Source organism: Rosa rugosa, chromosome 4 (assembly GCF_958449725.1).
Source record: "Rosa rugosa chromosome 4, drRosRugo1.1, whole genome shotgun sequence".
NCBI classification, from domain to species: Eukaryota; Viridiplantae; Streptophyta; class Magnoliopsida; order Rosales; family Rosaceae; genus Rosa; species Rosa rugosa.
In genome coordinates, this window is record NC_084823.1 from 26,124,263 (window position 1) to 26,145,928 (window position 21,666).

A 21,666-nucleotide genomic window follows, 5' to 3' on the forward strand; every position below is an offset into this window, starting at 1 on the left:
TATCTCCCCCTAACGACGGGAAGACTGTCTCATCAAAGTGACAACCCGCAAATCTAGCGGTAAGGAGATCGCCTTGCAAGGGTATTAAGTGGCGGACGATTGTTGGAGTCTCAAATCCAACGTAGTTGACCATTCGTCTGTAAAGACCCATCATAGAGCGTTGTGGCGGTGCAATTGGCACATAAATGGCTCACTCAAATATGCATAAGTACGATACTTGTACCCAGTCACTAACTGTAACGCCGAGGTAGATTGAGTGGCGGTAGGTCGTAGACGAATTAGCATAGCTACATGTGATATTGCATCACCCCAAGCGGATATAAGGAGATTGGTGCACATTACCAATGTCCTGACTACCATCGTAGTCGTTTTCGCGAGACCATTCGGGTGTGTTCATGAGAATATGATGTCTAACATCAGTCCCATTGCAATATCCATCGAAAGTCTTCGATCTAAACTCTCTAGCATCGTCAAGTCCAATTGACAGAATAGGATGATCTGGAGAGTGAGCCCGTTGTCATATGATATTTGCTAGGAGTGTAGCATAAGCAACATTCCAAGTGGACAATGGCACAACACGTGACCAGCATGTTTGCGTGTTAACCAATCATCATGAGATATTTAAACGTTCGCAAGTTGGTTGAATCAGTCCACAGAATCCCCATGGATTCTATTTAAGAACAGAATAAGCATTTTCATATCCTTTGCATAGGACAGTCTCAGTCCTAATTTCCCTAAGGAACAGGCTTTGTAAAATGAGCGAGAGGCTTTAGAAGCAACCAATGAGGATTTTGGTTGGGCCTGAGCATCTGAAACGCTATTTGAAGCAAGTTGGTGATTGCAACATCACCTGGGGCGCCATCACCATGATGGACGCCATCCATGGTGTCATGGATAGGGACTGCGCCAACCCTAGGCTGGTGGTGGACGGCGGCAGTGCCAGAGGCAGCGGAGGCGGTCACACTTAGTCCAAGAATCAACATTTGATTCATGCTTCATTTCGCTCGAGAGAATGGATGTCCGTGTGAAGTCTTTTGTAGACGGATCATCATATCATGACTAGGATGATCTATCTTGTCGTGACAAAGCCAATATGTGTCTAAATCCAAGAGATCTTCTCTTATAACTTTTATTGGATTAATAGCTCGAATAGTGACATAGAGTCCATTAGAGAGACATAAACTTCTCTAAGATGCGTCTTTGTTTGCAATCATTAGAGGTATTGCAAAGGAACTCATTTCCGTTCTCTACATGCGTTTTCGGATGGAATCCGTTGGCTATTCATAGGGTACGATTTGCCCTAAGAGCGTAGAGAGTTTCTACGACAGTAATTAAGGTGCCATTTGGCAAGTGGAACTTGGGCTATTCCATGTCCTTGAATTAATATCGATGGCCCAGCCATCGTAGTCACAAAGTAATATGCTCAGAATCAAAATGGAGTCATAATGAAAAGAACTCGAAATTTTATTCATAAGCTAATGGAGTTACATCATTGTCTCTTTGACCAAAGAAAATCTAATCCAAAATGCTAGCTAATGCAAAACAATTGTAGTCGTCTAACTTTTTCAGTAATTCCAAAATAAATGTGACCAAGTGAGTAGAGAGATGTCGGTGGAGCAAGACTCGCTTAAGTACCACTAATCTCAGAACCTTCCTAGACATCACACTTACTTTGGGTGAGCCTACTTTGAAGAAAGACTAAACCATTGGCATTTACTACAAAAATATATGGCAATTGCCTATTACATCTCTTGGAAAAATAAAGACTTAAACAGAATTGGCGATCTATTGATCCCAGCCAGATTTGTAGTCTTCAACCCTTCACTCTAGATCATCTTCTTGATCTTCTTGTTCCACATCATGAGCTTCTCTTGCTTCACAATATGCTTTGTAGGCAGTGACAATTTCTTCACGAGCTCTACAAATGTGTGCCCAATGACCAGATACTCCACATCGAGAACATACATCTCTTTGCTCAGACTCCATTGATTGAGGCGCTTTGAAAGCTTCATTTAGATGGCTCTTAGTGTTGGTGGCGCCACCAACATGGCCAGAGGCGTTGCCTCCCTCTCTCTTTCCACGTTTACCTATTCGGTTCCGTGTTCGCCTATTTTGGAAGTTACCTTCCCAAGTAGAGCGATAATATGGACCAGAACATCCAGAAGTATCCCTAAGATTAGGGTTTCGCTCTTGGCGCCCTCTCTTAGAGGCGTGACTATAATTGGATTCTGGAATATGCTCTGTTTCCATGGATCTCGAATTACAAGGATGTTGTCATGCTTTTCAGCGACATTCATAGCTCCAATAAGCTCATGAAACCTTGTGATCCATCCTACAGTAACATCGATTCGATAGTTCTTAACAACCATCAATGCAGAGACGGGGAAGGTAGAGAGAGTCTTCTCAATCAACATCGCATATGTGATCTCTTTACCACAGAATTCCATTAAGGATTTAATGCGAAGTGCTTCCGAGTTGTAGTCAAGAACTGACTTGAAATCATAGAAGCGGAGGCTATGCCATCTCACTTCTAGGTCAGGAAGCAAGGAGTCACAGACATTGCCAAATCTTTCTTCGAGTGAGACCCACAGCCTTCTGGGGTCTTCTTCATTCATTCACTCGTACTAGAGCGAATCATCCATATGACGAGTCATTAGGATGATGGCTTTCGCCTTATTTGCCTCTAAGGCTGCTCTATTTGCTTCCAAAGCTTGAGCTTGCTCAACAGTTAGCATGTCCTGGCTAGGCTTGAGAATCGTATCCAGGATTCCATCGGCCTTGAGATGCTGGCAGACATCACGAACCCACCTGTGATATTCAGAGCCAGTTGTTCCCAATGGAGCAAAGTCCAATTTGTTCAGGTTACTTATCCTGAAAGAGAACAAGAAATTAGGGTTAATTTCGGAGCAAAAAAGGCTACCACGAAAACAAATAAAATTTGTAAGCGTAGTCGCTTCGAAGAAATTGGAAATTTCCGAGCGTAGTCGCTTCCAAGAAATTTGATTCCAAGAGGGGTTGGATTAGATCGAAACAATGATGTTTGCGGTCGATCGTTTTATCTCAACAAACTCTAAGTTTGGAGGACTCTACAAGCTCCAAGCTTGGAGTGAGCACGAACCCCCACAGTTCGGCTTAATTTGGTCTCCCCTATGATAAAGAAAAGGGGGGTAGAAGAAGGGAGCTTGCAAGTCCCCGAAAAAGAAGAGAAAGTAAATGTAAAAACTCTAAAAAAAACGGGAACTTTTTTTAAAAGACCTCGAAATAGGTCATCGGAAAATTTGGCCTGAAAAAGTCGCCGGAAAAGTGGTTGACCGGAGGCTGACGTGGCACTGATGCTGACGTGGCAGTGGGGTCCGTTGCTGACGTGGCAATGGGTCGGCAGATGACGTGGCAGTGGGTCCGGATGCTGACTTGGCAGGCTGATGTCAGTGGGCTGGGCTTTGACTTCTTCCTTTTGGGCTGGGCTGCTTCTTTTTTTTTCTTTTTTTTTTCTTTTCTTTTCTGCTTCTGCCGATTCAAGATTGCTGAAGCTCAGGTGGCCGGTTTAGAACTTTTTAGCCCGGTTCAGGGTTAGGGCTTCGTGCTGATAACGTGTTTAAGGAAAACTGAAATTGGTAGAGAATTGAGTCGTGCTTTCATTGATAATAGGGGCCTCTTTATATAGAGGATTACAAGCATAGAGATAGAGTTGTATATGGAAACATAATCGTACATTGATTGGATATCTCCTAAGATTCTCTGAGAATATCTTTAATATAAACCCTATTTCAACTAGAGCAAGTAATCTCGAGTTTGGGCCAGACACATATTCTAGATTTACTTGAACAAAAATATGTTTTTCACCACTTCTATTAGCATTCCCTCCACAGATCGGTCCTCAATTGCATGCCTTACAAAGATTATTGACTACAAAATTAATTATTACATAAAAAATAAATTTTTTGAAATTAGTAAACGTGTGCGGGCTGCACCCCTCCTAATATACCAAACATTCGTTTTTCTATTGAAAATTCATAATTTGTAAATTAGGAAAGTTTAGAAACGTTCTCGATTTTGATAGTTAAAAGGAAAAAAATTTGTTAAGCAAGCAATTCGTACTCTTTCCAAATCAATTACCTTGGCTAACAAGTAAATAATATTCATTCCACATCAAATCGTAACAAAGTTATGAATATATAAGATTTTCTTTTCCTATTTAATCTATACATAATTGATAGGGAGAATTTTTCGAACAGTACGTGAACTAAAGGTTACTGTGAATTAACGTGCCTCACTTTACACTAACTACACTTTGGTACCTGGACTATAAATCCCGACCCACTTTTGGTACATGCTGTTAATAACCCCATTAATCTTATGTCATTTTTCATTTTTTAAAGGGCATTTTGGTAATTTCACTCTCTCTCTCTCTCTCTCTCTCTCTCTCTCTCTCTCTCTCTCTCTCTCTCTCTCTCTCTCTCTCTCTCTCTCTCTCTCTCTCTCTCTCTCTCTCTCTCTCTCACTCACTCACCATATCACCATCACAAGCACCACTATGCCTTCTCTTTCTTCCTACAGCCACCCACCTCTCCCTTTTCTTCTCTTCCATCGCCCACCTCACCATCATCTGCCCCTTTCTCATTCCTCTCTCTCTCTCTCTGCCTGCAACCAGCAACCGATAATCTCTAGAAAATACCAGAAATCAAATGCTCCTATGTTCTTCATGTTCAACTAAGCCAAAGAGCTTGAGCTGAACAAACCAATCACAAAATACACTACTAATTCAAAAACACCATAACACATTCACCAAAACACAAACCACTCTTCCAAAACTAAAACCCAATACACATTCACTTACTGTGCACAAAACCATCATCGAAATCAACACCAAAAAAATCTAACTGGGAGTAACAAAAGACTGAAGCTTTTAACAACCCAAAACGCCGTCGTAGCAAGTGAAGGAACAGCATCGAGCTCGACGCGGTTGTTGCTTGGAAGTAGCAGAAAGTTCCAGTTTTCTTCTTGTCTTTGTCGCGCCGCCGCATCTCAAGAAACAAAGTGACCTCTTCGTCTCTGTCGCTGGCATTGACCACCTTCCCAAAGCTTCTTTCTATTTCAGTCTAATCAATCCAAGCAAGCAATCAACACAGAGGTAGAAGAAGAGGACTCGAGCTCCTTAATTATTCGGTGAGCTAGAATTTCAAAAGGCCGATAAGCTAATTTCACACCGGAACCGCCTCGATCCTCACCACTTTGCTTCTGTTCTTCCTCACCACCGTGAACTGATGGGACCCTCGAACTCACGGCGGCGATGGCAACATATAAATCAAGATCAGAAACCTTGAAAACCAAGACCCACAATCAATCAAGCAAGCAAAACCCTAAGAATTTGAGTATGCGAAATTTGGGATTCACCTTTTGAGAACCGACTGTGAATCAGCGGTTTTCGCCGGCGCTTGAGATTTCTTAAACGAAGCAGTGCATGTGGCTCTTGGGACGTTGTCTTGGTTCACAGAAACCATCGCCGTCTGAGATCTCAGAGAGAGAGAAGAGAAAGAGATGGGAGAGAGGGTTGAGGGTTGGGTTTAAAACACTGCGGGTTTGGGTTGGTGATGGACCTCTTCACGTTCTCATCTTCGACCCATGGTTTTCCAACCCAGAAAACCAATGCCAAGAAATTTTATTTTCTTTTTTATTTAAAAGAAAAATAGACTTTCCAAAGGTGGATCTACGGTCAAGATCGCACCATATAGTCAAGTGACAACTTTACCCTTCAAAATATGTGAGGTGGCATGCCAACTAACGGAGTTATTGATGGCGTGTACCAAAAGTGGGTCGAGATTTATAGTCCAGGTACCAAAATGTAATTAATTTAAAGTGAGGAACGTTAATTCACAGTGACCTTTAGTTCAGGTACTGTTTAAAAAATTCTCCCTAATTGATATGTTCTAATATAAACAGGATTCCATTGGTCCAACCCACACTTCTCCATATAAGAACCAAAGACCCTTTTAGTTTTTTGCCTTAACCTAGCTAGCTACTCAGTCTCTCTATATTTCCCTGTAGGGTTTTGCTTCTATTGAGAAACAATGACCGGCGAGAAAAGAAGAATAGATGATGACCTAACGGAAGATCTTACCAAAAGAAAAAAGCAAAGGACGATTGACGAGTCTAACGACAATGACGTTGCAAGTAATAATGACTCGACCGAAATCAGAAGCCAACTGTCTAGTGCCAACGATAATGATAAGTCGGAAGCCCACAAAATGCAGGCTGATTTTTTTTCTGTCCCCTCCTTCCGAGTCGGCACTCTCGATCTTCCCTCGGAGGTGGAGGAGGAGCACAATCGTATCCTCAAGTGTGTTGAGGAGTTGAAGAAGATACATGACAAAGTTGTTGAACTCGAAAACAATTTTTCGGCAGAGCTAGATCAATGGGAGGCAAAATATTGGGATGAGGCTTCGAAGGACGAGCACGATAAGGATCTTCAAAAGAAGTTTTGTGCGAAGAAAGAAACATGGGAAGAAAAATACCAGGAGCAGTATGAGCCTTTCTATAGGAAGAGGTACGAGATTGTCAATGGTTTAAGTGAAAGTGATCAAGGAGTAAGCTGAAGAAGCTCCTGAAGCAAACAAAGCAGTCACCAAGCAGAAAGGAGTACCTGGGTTTTGGATTATGGCAATGATGCATCATTACATACTTGCTGATGTGATTAAACTTCACAATGTAAAGGCTCTTGAATGTCTCACTGATATCAAGTGTCGTAAGTTAGATAATCCAAACGGATTTGAGCTTGACTTCATCTTTGATCCTGAAAGGAATCTTCATTTCAAAAATCCGGTCCCTGACTAAAACATTTTACGGCGAAATAGAGAGGACAATTGGGACAGAGATCAAGTGGTGCACACCACTCGACGAATATTGCTTGACACAAAAGTATAACATTAGGAGGAAAGTACTGAAATCCAAAAAACGGGAAAGCTTCTTCAACTTGTTTAACAGTACTCCCGGAATTGATAAACCGCTATACGAAGGTGCGATTCCACGAGCTTATGCAATTGGCTTAACAATTCGAGACAAAATTATTCCTCATGCCATATCGTGGTACAATGGGAATGAATATGAAGATGGCAAGAATGTGCTTAAGTTCATTTGACTAATTCGGATGTTACAAGGGCAACAACAATAAGCGTTATACATTACAGTTATTGATTAGTGAGTTTTTTTGGATTATGGCTTTCAGTTGAGTTTATTGGATTATGGCTTTTGTCTTTTGACATTGAGATATTTTTTTTTCGTTTTATATAGTTTATGGCTTTTATCACAATCAAGCCCGGCCCTGGCCCAGGGCAGGCAGGGCGATAGCCCAGGGCCCAAGTTTTGAAGGGTGACGGTCTAGGGCCCAAATTGAAGCAGTAGATGGGTAAAAAAAAAAAATGTATTTCTGTTAGGAATATGAGAAAAGGAACAGCAAGAGTGCGATCTTTGGGCCCCAAAGTATGCATTGATGGGCAATTGTTTACAATATATAAAAGTTGAAGCAGCTAGTGCTAGACAAAAGGGAATGCAAGAGTGCGATTAAATCATATTTTGCATTGATGGGCAATTGTTTACAATATATAGAAGAAATCATTTTAGATGAGATTTGATTGATATAAAGTGATGTAATGTTTATTTTTCGGGGTATTGGTTTTTTGTCCCTCCCCCCCCCCCCATTGTATCATATTTTTTTTATCAATATAAAATATTTTTGATTTTTTTTATATAAAGGGCCCAGTTTTATTTTTCACCCCGGGCCTTGAATTTCCCAGGGCCGGGCCTGATTACAATATCTTGGCTCTATTATGTTGATTCAAATACTATTGTTCTGAAGCACATACTGCTCAAATCATCTATACTATTTCCTATATATATTTTATCCATCCCTATTCATAAGTTTAGGACAAGGAAAGTTTGTACCTTGCCAAATTCGTGTGGAAATGTGAAGTAGGGTAATTATTTGTATCATATTTCTCAAATGCAATTTCGTTCTACTCATATATTTTGTCATTTCATGAAGGAAAACAAGCCGCCGATGCATTAGCAAATTTTGGAACTGCTTGCTCACATTTAATTTGGTGGGGTTTGGCTCCACCTATATATCATTCATAAATTTTGACCGAATGAGTCTTTCCTAATTTCTATTTTTAGTTATGTTGTTGAGAGATTTAGTATAATTCCCTTCTCTATAATTTACTTTTTAATTAGCGTATAAATACGGGCCGTTTCCAAAACAACACAAAAGGTAAATGTGGGTAAAGCAGCGTTTTGCTTGCAGATTTGGATCATCGAGTTTAGGCCCAATACAGACACAAAAGTCTAAGTCCAAGGTTAAGCCCAATACTGCCACAAGAATCAAACCAATTAAAAAGTAGCAGAATCCAAACTCTCCGTGAAATACACGCTCAGAAGTGAAGAAGTGATATGAAAGAGCAAAAATGCTGAGACGGAAGCCAACCAAGATCGAACTCAAAATCGAAGACAAAGAAGAACTCGAAGAAGCTCGTCAGCGCGCCGCCACAACCACAACCACCACCGCCGCCTCCACCGTCCTCACCCACCTCGACCGCTCCAAAGACCCCTCCACCAAAACGCACCGCATCATCGGAAATTAAAAAATGTCTCACCACATCTCCAAAGCCCTAATGGAGGTCGAGGTCAAGCTGAGGCTGCCGGACGCCGCCGCCCACGGCCAGGTCACCGCTCTTCTAGCGCCGTTCCTCCTCGGCACCCACCGCCAGGAGAATCTCTTCTTCGACGGCTCGAAATCCGAGCTCTCGGCGCGGCGGGCCGTGCTCCGGCTACGCTTCTCCGACCGGAGCCCTCTCTGCGCCGTGACGCTGAAGGCGAAGGCGGTGCTGGTCGACGGCGTCAGCCGAGTGGAGGAGGACGAGGAGGAGCTGGACCCGGGGGTGGGGCGGGCCTCCGCCGCCGAGCCGGAGAAGATGATGGCGGCGGAGTCTAGGGTTTTGAGGAGGGTGAGGGAGGAGTTTGGGGTTCTAGGGTTTGTGGGGATGGGAGGGTTTGGGAATGTGAGGGATGTGTATGATTGGAAAGGGTTGAAATTGGAGGTGGATGAGACCAAGTATGAGTTTGGGACTTGTTATGAGATTGAGTGTGAGAGTGCTGATCCTGATGGAGCCAAGGAGAATCTTGAGGAGTTCTTGAAGGAAAATGGGGTGAGGTATTCGTACTCCAAAGTGTCCAAGTTTGCGACTTTTCGAGCTGGGAAGCTGCCTTAGGGATTCAATGTGGTGAACTTTCTGATATAATTGCGTACGTTTTAGTGCTTCTTCTACAATGTCGGTTTTGTGAAGAACTTGGATTGTATGAAGTTTTTATATAGTACGATTTGGTTGAATAAAGTTTTTAGATTTGGTGCATTGTGTGGTAGGATTATTATGTGTTTGAATGGTTACTGTTTTTAAGGCATGTTGTTTTAGTGATCGTGTTCGAATGAATGAAGTTTCTAGATATGGTGCATGTTGTGGTAGGATTATGTGTTGGGTTTATGTTTTTGAATACTGTTTATAGTGGGATGTTGTTTTAGTGATCATGTTCGAATGAGTTGATGAGTTGATTCAGAAGCTAATCACGAGCAGAGAGAGAGAGAGAGAATAGTCCCCAAACTATGAAATATATAGTAATGGGGACTACAACTACTGCAGGAAGATGATCAGGAGTCTGTGGTTATGCTCAATAAGAATGGACAGAACTCTATATGTTACATGCCTAAGGTGGAGGAAGCAAAGAGTGGGAAGCCAATTCTCCAGCAGAATACTAGCAGCATGATTGTGGAAACTGAGAAACGAGTTAAGATGAAAACGCCAGATGAGCTGCTTGAAATACTCAAGGACCAATGCTTTATCAGAGTAAGATCTGTGACTCTAAAACTGTCTTGAATGTCTCTGCTGGTTTAGTGCTTGAATATATATAGCCCTACATATACTGTAGAAAGGATCACACTTCCTTTTTTCTAAAATTAAATAGTTTTTGTTGAATCACTCCTTGGAGCAAATTGTTCTTTTCCTATTTCTCATCCTCATATAACGTAAAAACTATTGTCTGGTGCCATATTGATGATTGTGCATCTATTCTAAACTCCTCTAACATAATAAGTCTTCTATGCAGCAAGAGGGTTGGTGGTCATATGAATTTTGCTATCAGAAGAGATTACGACAAATTCATTTGGAAGATGAGAAGGTATCCACTTATGCGCCTCTGAAATGCACATTTTCAACTATACTATCTTCTGTTATTAGTTCCTAACATGATACAAGCAGTAGAAGTATAAAACTACATATGATGAGAGGAAGTAGGCTAATATGCATCCAGTGTGTTAAAAAGGAACCGTGTTTAATTTGAGGATCTTGGGCTTTAACATAGTGTTGTCACACAAATATGGTCTATCTAATTAATTACTGAAGTATTAGGGTTGGGTTTTTCTGCATTTTCAATTATGTGGCTTTCTTCCATAGTTGGAGTGGTTATAGTGGTATATGTGGTAGTTACTGAGGTATAGGTAGATATTTATTTTCTTGCTTTCATACTTTTTGGTGGGACAGCTAATGACCAGTAACATTGCAAGTATGCAGTTATGATAAGTTCTACTGCTTGTATGCAGTTACAATTCAATACCCCACACTTTGCAAGCATCCGTAAGCCTCTATTTCTTTCCCCACTTTCCCCCTCTATCTCTCTATTTAGTGAATCTAATGGCTACTTTCAGCCAACAGATTATTCCAAGCGGAGAAAGTATGGCAGACCATTAATTGTAACCCCAAGTTGAGGATGAAGAATCTGAAATTAAGCAGATAGTTATGGTCACAGACAGTGAATCTCATTCCAATGATGATTCGGATGAGTAACATTTTATAAATTCAGAGAATTTTGTGAATACTAATGATAGTGAACCTTACGTAATCTTGTATTCTTTTACACCTTTCACAAGTTTATAGAAACACAGTCATTGATTGTCCTCTCTAACCTTGTTGCCCTTATGTTTGAAGATGGATTATCATATCCTGAATTGATACCTAGTAAATCAGAATGTTTATACCATGTTTATACCGCATTTACTTAAAAGCAGCAAATATGCTTTTTTGTAATTCCAGAAATGGTGAAAGGCAGGATAGATAAACTACATGGCAGTAATATTAGTCTTGACATAGTTGGGAAAATGATCATCTGGAACACCATCACCATAACTAGATCCATGACCTACTGCCTATTATATACGTACATGCACGGTTGTTAAAGTCGCATTGGTATTCACTTTGTTCCTGCTGAAGTCAGTAGAGCCAAGTACTCACTTATGGCTTCACCTTCTCTAGTAACTTCAATGTCATAGTCAGTGAAAGCATCTCCTTGTGCTAGTTCTTCAGCAAGTTCGCTTTCCATTTCTGCATCAGTTGAAGGACCTCCAACTTGACCATTTTCATTATCAAGCATTGAAGCAAGAGAATTTGCAATGTCAGTTGCCACGTCAGATTGGCTATTGTTGTTAGCATCGACTGCAGGAATTGCCTCAGATTGGTCAGCATTTGTGGGGTTTGGTGCCTGTCCCGAGAGCAGTCGACGGGTTTATGCAAATGACATTCTTACCTTGTTTATGATGCTGAGTATCTGAGATGATATATATGCTTATTTAGTTGGCAAAGATCTGCTTGCCATTTCGGATAAATGTTCAAGTGTAAATAAACTAAATAAGCGTTACATATATTCAAATAGCATAGCATACTTGATTTGGGAACAAGAACTGCATTTATTAAGAACTATATAAGACTAATATATCATAGTATTAGAAAATATTTGTACATAAATGATGAAGATCTGTAAAGACCATAGGTTTCGACTGATTTAGCTAAACGGTTACAATCACCTATGTGACAAAGTAAATCTGCAATTGAAATAAGTGGTCTATATGTAATATCGGCCTGCTGTTATCTATATACTATCTCAATCACACAGCAGACAGATTCTGAGTACAGCCTTCAACTTTTAACCCAAGATTAGAGCCATATGTGGCATTGCTAAGGAGAATGGGTTTTTTAGGGTGATCAGGTCTGAGCTTAGGAGCAGCTTTTAGTTGCACAGTTTAAGAAGCAAGCTAGGAGTCCCCTGAGGCCTGACTCTACGGGTTCACCTCCACGGTTCTGTAAAACTTTGACAAACTCGTTCGCACTTAGATCACCATCACCGTTTGCATCAAATACATGGAAGATTATGTCCATCACATTGTCTGAAACATTGATGCCACATACCTGTGTAGATTAGTTGATCGTTAGTATCCACATGAAAGAAGCTAATCAGAAGTAACAGATAGATTGGTATGTGAGAATGTACTTTGGAAGCTGCTCTTTGGAGATCTGATTTTGTCAAAACCCCATTAACCTCGCCGTAGCTGAAAATGGCCAAAGAGAAAGACCGCAAATTCTTGCGTAGCTCTGCAAAATCTTTAAATTCCTTGTATGTAATTTGTATGTTGTTAAGACGTGGGGCGTTGTTAATATCGTCAACACGATCAAGCAACTTGTATAAGACACTGAGATCAGCAGATGCAACCAAGGACAAGGCAAAATCTTTAGCTGTTATGGTTCCTTTTGATTTGTAGTCATAATGAGCAAATTCCAAGCGCAACATCTTTCAAGTTCAATAATACATGAAGAAAAAAGGGATCAAACCGACTGAGATAGAGCAATCATAAAATGACTGGGAGAGTCACAGAGAGAATTAACGTACTTCCTCGTGTAAATCCCTGAAAAACTGAACAAATCTTTCATGCTTGAGGCCTTTTTTGCCGTCTTTGCCGAAGAAGTACTCGAGTATGCCTCCCTCTTCTACACCAACTTTGACCCTGTGGCCGTCCTTGTTTTTATTGTTGTGATTTCGCATCAATGCCATAACTCTGTTAAACTCTTCCCTATCAATGTCTCTGTTAATACATGTAACAAGTTAGATCGAACTTTTCAACCTTGTCTTGGAAACCAAGATTTTAGAAATGAATTTCCTATTGACGAATTGAAATGCCATATTTAAGTTACTCACCCACTGTTGTCAAGATCGAACATTTTAAAAGCCACAGTAAAACTCGATTCAGGAATGCTGAGGAGAGTGACGAAAAACATGTACCTAATATTCATGATGAATGTGGTTTTATATGAGTATATATGCTGCTGCATTTGATCCTTGAATTGGATTCAGATGCGCAATAGGTATTTGTAAAATAATAGGATAAGTATATAATGGGGACATTTAATTTGGAGTACTACTCACTCTTGAAATGAAATGAGGCCATCACCATCAGTGTCGAAAAGCATGAAGAATTTAGAAGGAGCACATTGCAATTCTCCAGGAACATTTTCCCCTCTTAAAGAGCCTTCTCGAACCCGATTTGAATCATAGGGAGGAAACACAGGAACAACAGCTCGCATCAAGTCCCCCGGCGTCATAAAGCACTCTCCGCTAGGGGTTCGAACTGATGCAAAGTAATTGAAAATCTATAAACACAAACAAGAAGCAAGAGAGTGCGTGTTAGTAGAATATATATATGTACGATAACATGCATGTTTCTCATGCAAGTTCCTTCGTTTAGACAACTTCTATTCAACGATGCATATTATTATACCTTTTCCGGGGTACTTCGCTCTCTTATCTTTTTTTCATACGTAAAGAACTTCTTTCTCCTAAATGTATCTGAAACAAGATCTATTAGTACACTTCTCTCATAATTTAGAAATGAATTTTGTGAATGAAACAATTAAGGTACTGTACTTGAAAAGAGGGACTTGAACTGTTCTGGGTCCTGCTCGATTGCCCATGCTGCCTCCTCTTTGGAATCAGCAAAACAAACAGAGGCATTTGGATCCAAGGAAGCAGAAGACCAATAAGAATAGCCTATGCTTGACCCGAGAATTAGTACCCCTGAAGAAACTGACCTCTGAATCAAATTAAATGTACTACGCTTATTAGAGGAGCCTGATCTACTCTTGTAATTGTACTCATTGTTACAGCCAAAAGTGCCACCACATGATGAGCTGATCGAAGAAGACGAAGATGGCGATGATGAGGGTTGTGATTTACTGAACAATGTGCGAGAGCCGAGTCGTTGAACACCCAAAACAACCCCTGAGGATCTTCTTGAAGATGCCCAAGAAAACATAATATGAATCTCGATCTCTAGCTATGGTTTGGTACTTTGGTTACTGAAAGATGGAGCTTCAATTAGTTCTAACAATTCTTACAGAAACTGAAAATGGCGAGAGATTGATCAACTCTTCGTCACAAAGAGAATGAGTGGAGGTTATAATGTGACTGAGAGAGAAAGGAAGAGAGAATGGTACGGAATTGAATTGATTTCCAGTGAAGTGGTGTACGGTTAGTTTTGAAGCGGGAAAAGTGGTAGCTCAAACCTTTGACTGAATCTCTTCTCCTAACGGTTTTTTAAAAGTTCGTTGGTGGTTGTCGTGGTTCTATGTGTTTGTTTCCATCTATGGCACAAACTCATTCATGGAGTTAGGATTTCACGGAAGCATTTTCTAATTATGATCGAGAGATCCCACCAATGCTACTTGCATGTGATTGATGAAGATATGTCGAGTTCTATACAAGACACTAAAGTTAAATCTTAATAAATTTTATTTATTTCAGTGAAATTGCATTAAACACACTTTAAACTCTCGAATTAGAATGATCATTCACTTGATAACGGTTAATAATACCAAAATATTATCCCTAATATAATAGCCCTAGTGATAGCGTTCCAACTCTCACCCTCATCCTACAAAGCTAAAAGTAAGAAGGGTATCATATCTATTAATTAAAATTTTTTGAAACGATCGATTTTTTATTTTCATTTTCATGGTATAAATCATTTTTTTTCCATTGGATTCGATCTGTATAGTAGAAAAATCTCTAGCACACAGTTAGTTGATACAAATAAATGTACTATTTAGCATTTCAAATGGAGGACATTGCTTTCTTCAACCATGAGTTCCCGCTGAGCATGGGAGTCTCTGTGGCCAAGCACAGGCTAGAGATACTCAAGCTTGCCAAGAAGGAAAACGAGGGTGGTGGTCACCGCCACCACCCAAGGTCAATTTCAAGGCTCGGCTGGGCGCTCATCAAAACCAAGAAGTGTTTCAGCAAGTACTTTACAAGATTGGCTTTCCAAGAGAACGAGATGTCATCGTCCCCCAGGCATGTGGCTGATCAACCAGAGAAGTATCAAGAGCATTGGGGACGAAGTCTGGTGAGGAAGCCAAAGGGTCATGAGGGGGTCAAAACTGCTAGGAGCATTGCTCTATCGGGTCTGTTGGATATGAGGATTCATGAGAGGTTGATGATGGCCCCTAACCCTAAGAGCTTGAAGCTATCAGGACCCTTAACTCGAAGGTCAACGAGAGGCTCATGTACACAGCAAATAGGAGCCCTAGGCTCACTTCAGGTCCTATGGTGACTGACAAGTCAATGGTTGCAGCAAATAGAAGCCCCAAGGCATCTGGACTGTTCGATGGACGGTCATATGATCGGCTGATGGTGACGAAGAATAGGAGCCCGAAGCTGTCCGGACCGCTTGATGGAAGAGTCACTCCATATGAGAAGGAACGGGTGGACGTTGATTTTGATGACCATTCTCTTTGGACTGCTATGTTTCAGGATATAAAACCCACTTGATCATTATTTTGTGCTTTTGGGTTGGTTCTGCTTTCCTTGAAATGCTTTGTGTTCCGAAGAGTCATGAAATTTGTAGTTTTGTACAAGTCTAGAAAATTTTTCTTCAGATTGCACTAAAATTTGACTCTTTTTTGGTGTGTATTAGACTATTACTAGTAACCATATTATTGTAATTTGTTTACCTTTGAGTGAGCTCTGGGTTGAGCTACTAGCTATCAGCCTAGCTAATACATAAATACATTGGCACATTGGTTGATGCTGCTATTATGTAAAACACAATATGTTGCGTCCATTGACAAGTAGGTACAAGTTAATGGGGAAACTATTAAGTAACTCATATATTTTAGTGGCAAGAACTATTATTCTTATTTTTGTGGATGATTGGTGCCTTGGCGGTCAGTTTGAAACCCAAATAATAGAATCATAATGGTTTGCTCACTTCACCTTGGGCCTCAAGATTTAGGGCGTAAGGTCCGGTGCATAGGTTGAACTCATTTATTTAATTATAGATAATGGTGTTCAATTGTTCCGTAGTAACTGAGTAAAAAAATTATGCTTAATCACTTTTAGATCTAGATCCAATGATAGAAAATAAAATAACTCACATTCAAAACTAATTATTTCCTCATTGAATCTAGATTCAAGGGACTGAGCATAATTTTCTTACTCAATAACTGAGCAAGTGAACATTATTGGAATTCTAGGTTCATGTAACACTATCATGTATAAATGGGTTATAAGCTTGAATCAAGAGTAAGAACTAAGTACCCCAACTGTCCCAACAACTTCAACTGGCACAAGAAATTTTTATTTTAAACACTCTCAATGCAAGGTAGCTTATAGTCATGGATTGAATGCCATAATTAACCAATTACTATATATAGAGCCAATTGATCAATATAGATGGAGACTCATGCAAGTGGTATTGATAATGATCTAGCGAGCTGCTTTCTCTTTGTGTTGCTGTCAAAAGCAATTGCAACTTCAATAGTTACCTCTTTCTCTTTCTCTCTATCAACAACTTCCAAGGTCATAATAGACATACAGAGATGACTTCAGCCTCGATCGTACAAACTGATGAAGAAAATCAATGAGCCCCCCTCCATCATTTAAGCTAGCTAGCTATAGCTGATAGCTCCCCCCCCACCCGATTGTTTCTACTTATTTAGGGTAGACCGGTAGCAATACTAGCAACTGCATGCTTCTTAATTCTAATACCTCCTCTTTTCAATTCCCTCCTGATCGATCTGTGTTAGAAGATCGAATACACGTGTTCATGAGTCAGTAGTTAAACCGAGAATCTGATGTGCCTGACCGAAATCTTTCCAGCGTCATCACTCGATCGGCCCAAATTTAAGACGCTGGAAAGATTTGGTGAAGCGGTTCATTATTATCAGAGGTTGAAAATTATGGTTTTTGAAGCGGTTCAGCTACGTACATCAGGCAGCAAGCTGCGATCAGTCCATTTTCCCTGTATTATTGTATTTAATTTTGCCATGCATATAATATATTTATATCTTATGTTTAATTTATGTTGCTAGTTCAGTTCCTTCATGTTCTGTATGAGGGTGCTCTATCTTGATCTGCTGGGTACGTATGGATTTTAATTCCTTAATACGTACTTCCTGTGTTCTACTGCTAGTTCAGTTCTATCTGTTCTAGTTGTTTGCTGTGCTGTGATAAACAATTATACTACTTCTACGTACGTTGCTTAATTAATTAGTAAATAGTATGGGAAATTCTATGAATGTCTCCACAAAAATGGCCTGCTTTTTGTAATTTCGTCTTTTACGCATGTGGTTATATAAGGAATTGGACAGTTAAACTAAAGATCATATATCAATTTGGACAATAAAAGTAAATGTTAAATTGGGGATTTAGTAGATGTTTTGCTAGGTAAATAATTTCAGAGGTATTAAAGTAGCACCGATGCATGCTTTGTCAACTTTACAGAAATCCAAATATAGACTTTGAACATTGCAATAGGTGAACCAACTTCATGATTTTTTTGCGACATCAAAATGTCCGGTATTTCTAAATGTACTAAGCAATTGTCTAACTATACCCATCAATAGCTTTCCCACTACTGATTACACGATTGAATGATAAATGTTCATCACAGTCACTTAATGTTAGGGTTACAAGTTCATGCACGGCTCTAATGTATTTAAAATCAAAAATACAAAAGATGAAAAGACAACGTACAATTCAATTTCAGTTGTGCCATATTAAATAAAACTCTATCTCACAATTCGCAGAGGACCAAAAATAGCATGGGATGATAAAAAAGAATAGCACCCGATAGGGAATAAGACAAGAATAAATGAAATGCAAGATCACAAACTGTTAAGAGGCTCGAAAGATAAAGCATAAATAGAATCAATGGTGGAGATTTATCAAACTTAAATTTAAGGGGCCAAGGGCTCCGGAAAGATGGTGGTGATTTTGAAAAGAAAAAAACACGAAAAAAAAAAAGAAAAAAAAAACAAACAAACAAACCGATACGTTCTATCCCTATCATGAATACATTACATAATAAAAATAAAATAAAAAAAATATTAAAGACAGAGATAGTATCTGATTTCATGCACTTGCATAGGTAGCTGTGAAGACCAAGGCAGCTAGTGGTTTCAAGAACTAATGGTTTCACCTACCAGGGCCCGACTGGGATTGAACATCAATCAATCAACGACTCCACCAATCTCAAGTCCTCTGCTTTAATAATAATGTGATTTTGTAACAAACATTTCACAGACAAGCACAACTCATTGAGCACTAGTTTCCCATACTAATGACCTAATAATTAATTGGAGGCTCCATTGCTAATTTTGCGGACGACCTTGCTTAATGCGCCTCTGAGCTCCATCCAAGAGTTATCTTGGGGTTTACAATGCTAACAGTATAGTTAATCATGTATTTTTCCTTTTATACCTTCAAGTCTACCATTCAATTTCGAGTTTTTACGAGCTGACAGATCTTTTTTTACCATATTAGTCAACAGTTCTCAATCATCCATTGATGCTAGCAAAGCTCTTATAAGTATAACTTCTCTATAAAGTTCAACTCCTACAGGTAGAGCCATGAAGCATAAGAGGATTTGGCACAAGACAAGCTAGCTATGAACAATTTTGTTCAGACATTATGTTATATTATAGACTCTAGGCAGCTTAGTCCGAAGCTATTACCTATTTTCACCTTGGGTCATACTCAAGCATGTAATTTTTGACCCTTCTTAAAATTCCTTTGAGGAGGTTTGTTTTTTCCCTTGCTGGTTTCTTTGTTTCCCTCCTTAATTCTACTGTCATGAGCAAAACCAGAGACTAGGCTCATAAAATAATATTCATTACAATTTGTTTTCTAGAGAATGAGAAAGACAAAAAAAAAACACAAAGCTACCATAGCTCCTTCAGTACATAAACTCTATTTATTCGAAACGAGATCAGAACTTTTATGTTTATCATGTCATGAACGTGTTTCAACACGTTCATGACATAACAACATGGGATGCCATCATAATCGATCTTCCTACATGAACACTTTATTGGTCCATCTTTGTCATCGTGGAAGTACAGTACAGTGTATTTCCGGTCAGGCCTGCTGTGCTTCTAGATGGAATAGATACGACTGTCGTGACATTCAACAGGTTTCTCTGTAACCAGCCCTCCAACTCTTTTAATTTCTTTCCTTACAAGATAGAATACATTGTCAGTATAACAGTTGGCAGCATGCTCCTCCAACTCCCTCAGCTGCGTGGCCAGCACATGGCTTAAATTGATAGAGTCATAATCCAACTCCTTCAACCTGTTTCTAAGCCTGCAATGTGCTCTGCAAATGGTTGGCACCAACTCTACCAACTTTATTCCTCGCTTCAAGTAATCCTTCACATACCTATTCATGTCCTCAGGTGCTCCTCATTTTAGCAAAAAAAATACTTCGACAATATGTTTCTGACCATCTTTCACGCTTTTCATACATTGAGGCAAACCAACCAACATTTTCTTACCTATCATGCTTACCCACCTTTTCTCAAACTGGTCCGGGGTTGGTTGATCCCACATCAACCTCCGAAACGATTTTGAAAGTTTGGGGCATTTAATGTTGGCAGTAACATTCTTGCCGATGTGCCAAGAACATAAGCGGTGGAGACATTTGGGTAGGACCTTGTCTAATGCAGATCACATTGCCTGATCACCGTCAACTAGGACTGATTTTGGTTTCTTCCCATCCATGGATGACAGGAAGGTCTCTAACACCCATGTATATGACTCAATAGTCTCGTCCATCAATAGAGCACATCCAAAAACAACACTAGTGAGGTGGTTGCTACATCCGACAAACAGAACCAGCGGCTTCTCATAACAATTTGTGTTGTATGTGTTGTCGAATAACAACACATCTCCAAAACAACATACTCAATCAAGGTTGTGGAGTCTCTCCAAAAAAGGTTGCACATGCAGTTTTCCTCATCAACACTAAATTTGCAGAAGAACCTCTGATCCCCATCATCTTTGCCATTCAAGCATGCAAGAGCAGCTCCAGTGTCGCCTTCAAACATAATTTCCCTACGTGTGGCCTCCAGCTTATTGTACAGATCATTTCCCCTAAATCCAACATTCACATAACCCTCTGCTTGGTCCACTATATATTCGTAAGTGTGTCATGTTCGAATGCATATATTTCGAAGGGCCATTACATGGGCCACATGTGACGACTTACAATTACGGCGTGACCGCAACAAATGGGAATATGTTTTTGGTATCAACTTGTGATTGTGTTCTGCTTCGAACCTCGTGACTTTGAATCTCATCATTAGGGGACAGTATACCACGCGGAACTGAGCAAGACACCCAGTTCGGGTGGTCTTTGAGGGATTGCGCTTTGGTGGTACGGTAACATTGTTTTATCGCTTCTATATTTTTTCCTTGCCAGAACAACATTATTGACTCTCTGAAATGACCTCGTTCTTCGTCAACTTTCGCATTACATCCTTCCAAACACTAAACCCAATGGTGTGAGCATAATCATAATAAAAAATATCAGCTTCTTCCAAAGTACTGAAAGGTTTGCCAACCATGTCTGCATTCTGCAACTTCTAATACGATAACCCATCAAATTGATGTAGTCCTCCACCCTGCTATTACAGTTTCCATCTTCTTCACCCAACACATTATCATCAGCGTGGTCTTGTTCGTAGTCGTCCATATCAAACTCCCTTTCCTGGGGTCTTCCAACTAACAATTAGAACAAATAAGGGGAATTTGATTCTATACCCAAATTCACACACCCCTTTTAGAATAAACTCATCCATAAGAGTGTTTTAATATATACCCAAACCAATTAATTAGGTTTATTCAAAATAAAAAAACCTATTAAATAGGGTAAATATTAAAACTCAATGTTGTTAAGAATTACTGAAGCTGCCATTATCAAATTCCCCATTCACCTATTAAATAGGATTAATAGTCAAAATCATCTAGCAAATATTATGGAGTTTGATTGACGTTATTGTTGGTATTACCTTCACTTTAGGTTTTTATTAGTACTTAATTTTAGGTGTTTACATTAATGTCATTATTATCATATAATGATGAATTTTTGGTATGTTTCTTCCTATATATAGAAGCTAGTGAATTCATTCGTCATTTTTTCTTTGGGTGGAGACCTTTCACAAAGTTGCATATGATTTCAAAGGATGATTTCAAACGACCTATTCATGAGGTTTATTTCATCATTTTATTATGGGTTAAAGACTTTCTTTCAAATAGGTACATATATCATATTCGTAATTCAAATTACCTATTCATCAGATTTATTTAGTATAATATCTTTGTTAATCTTTTGATTTTGTGTAAAGCTTGAATTTGATGGATTTTTAGTAATTAGAAATTTCAATTTATGAATCTGGTACAAAACTTAGTTTCATTCCTTCAAAATAGAATCGTTGTTTCTAATTACCTGATACTTAGATTGCTT

The 21,666-nt window shown here is 39.6% G+C and overlaps 3 protein-coding genes across 13 annotated transcripts; 2 read left to right on the top strand and 1 right to left on the bottom strand.

Moving 5' to 3' along the window:
* Nucleotides 1–8,501: 8,501 nt before the first annotated feature.
* Nucleotides 8,502–11,736, top strand: LOC133745247 (triphosphate tunnel metalloenzyme 3-like). Of its 11 annotated transcripts, none has more exons than XM_062173301.1 (5): nt 8,502–9,294; nt 9,687–9,890; nt 10,150–10,221; nt 10,584–10,676; nt 10,755–10,999. In XM_062173301.1, exon 1 carries the CDS (start codon nt 8,637–8,639, stop codon nt 9,258–9,260), a length of 624 nt encoding a protein of 207 aa, XP_062029285.1. In that variant the 5' UTR covers nt 8,502–8,636; the 3' UTR covers nt 9,261–9,294; nt 9,687–9,890; nt 10,150–10,221; nt 10,584–10,676; nt 10,755–10,999. The 11 variants fall into 11 exon arrangements, with proteins under 11 accessions (XP_062029285.1, XP_062029284.1, XP_062029286.1 ...); XM_062173300.1 differs by having other exon boundaries at nt 10,614–10,676; XM_062173302.1 differs by having other exon boundaries at nt 10,643–10,676.
* Nucleotides 11,737–11,799: 63 nt separating this feature from the next.
* Nucleotides 11,800–14,300, bottom strand: LOC133745246 (calcium uptake protein, mitochondrial-like). The gene is made up of 7 exons (XM_062173294.1): nt 13,792–14,300; nt 13,646–13,713; nt 13,294–13,517; nt 13,066–13,149; nt 12,760–12,952; nt 12,364–12,660; nt 11,800–12,281 (listed from the first exon to the last, which is right to left on the bottom strand). The coding sequence occupies exons 1-7, from the start codon at nt 14,177–14,179 to the stop codon at nt 12,090–12,092; spliced, it is 1,446 nt and encodes a 481-aa protein (XP_062029278.1). The 5' UTR covers nt 14,180–14,300; the 3' UTR covers nt 11,800–12,089.
* A 680-nt stretch (nt 14,301–14,980) lies between these two features.
* Nucleotides 14,981–15,693, top strand: LOC133744557 (uncharacterized). Its single transcript, XM_062172650.1, has 2 exons — nt 14,981–15,428; nt 15,497–15,693. The coding sequence occupies exons 1-2, from the start codon at nt 14,981–14,983 to the stop codon at nt 15,691–15,693; spliced, it is 645 nt and encodes a 214-aa protein (XP_062028634.1).
* Nucleotides 15,694–21,666: the final 5,973 nt, after the last annotated feature.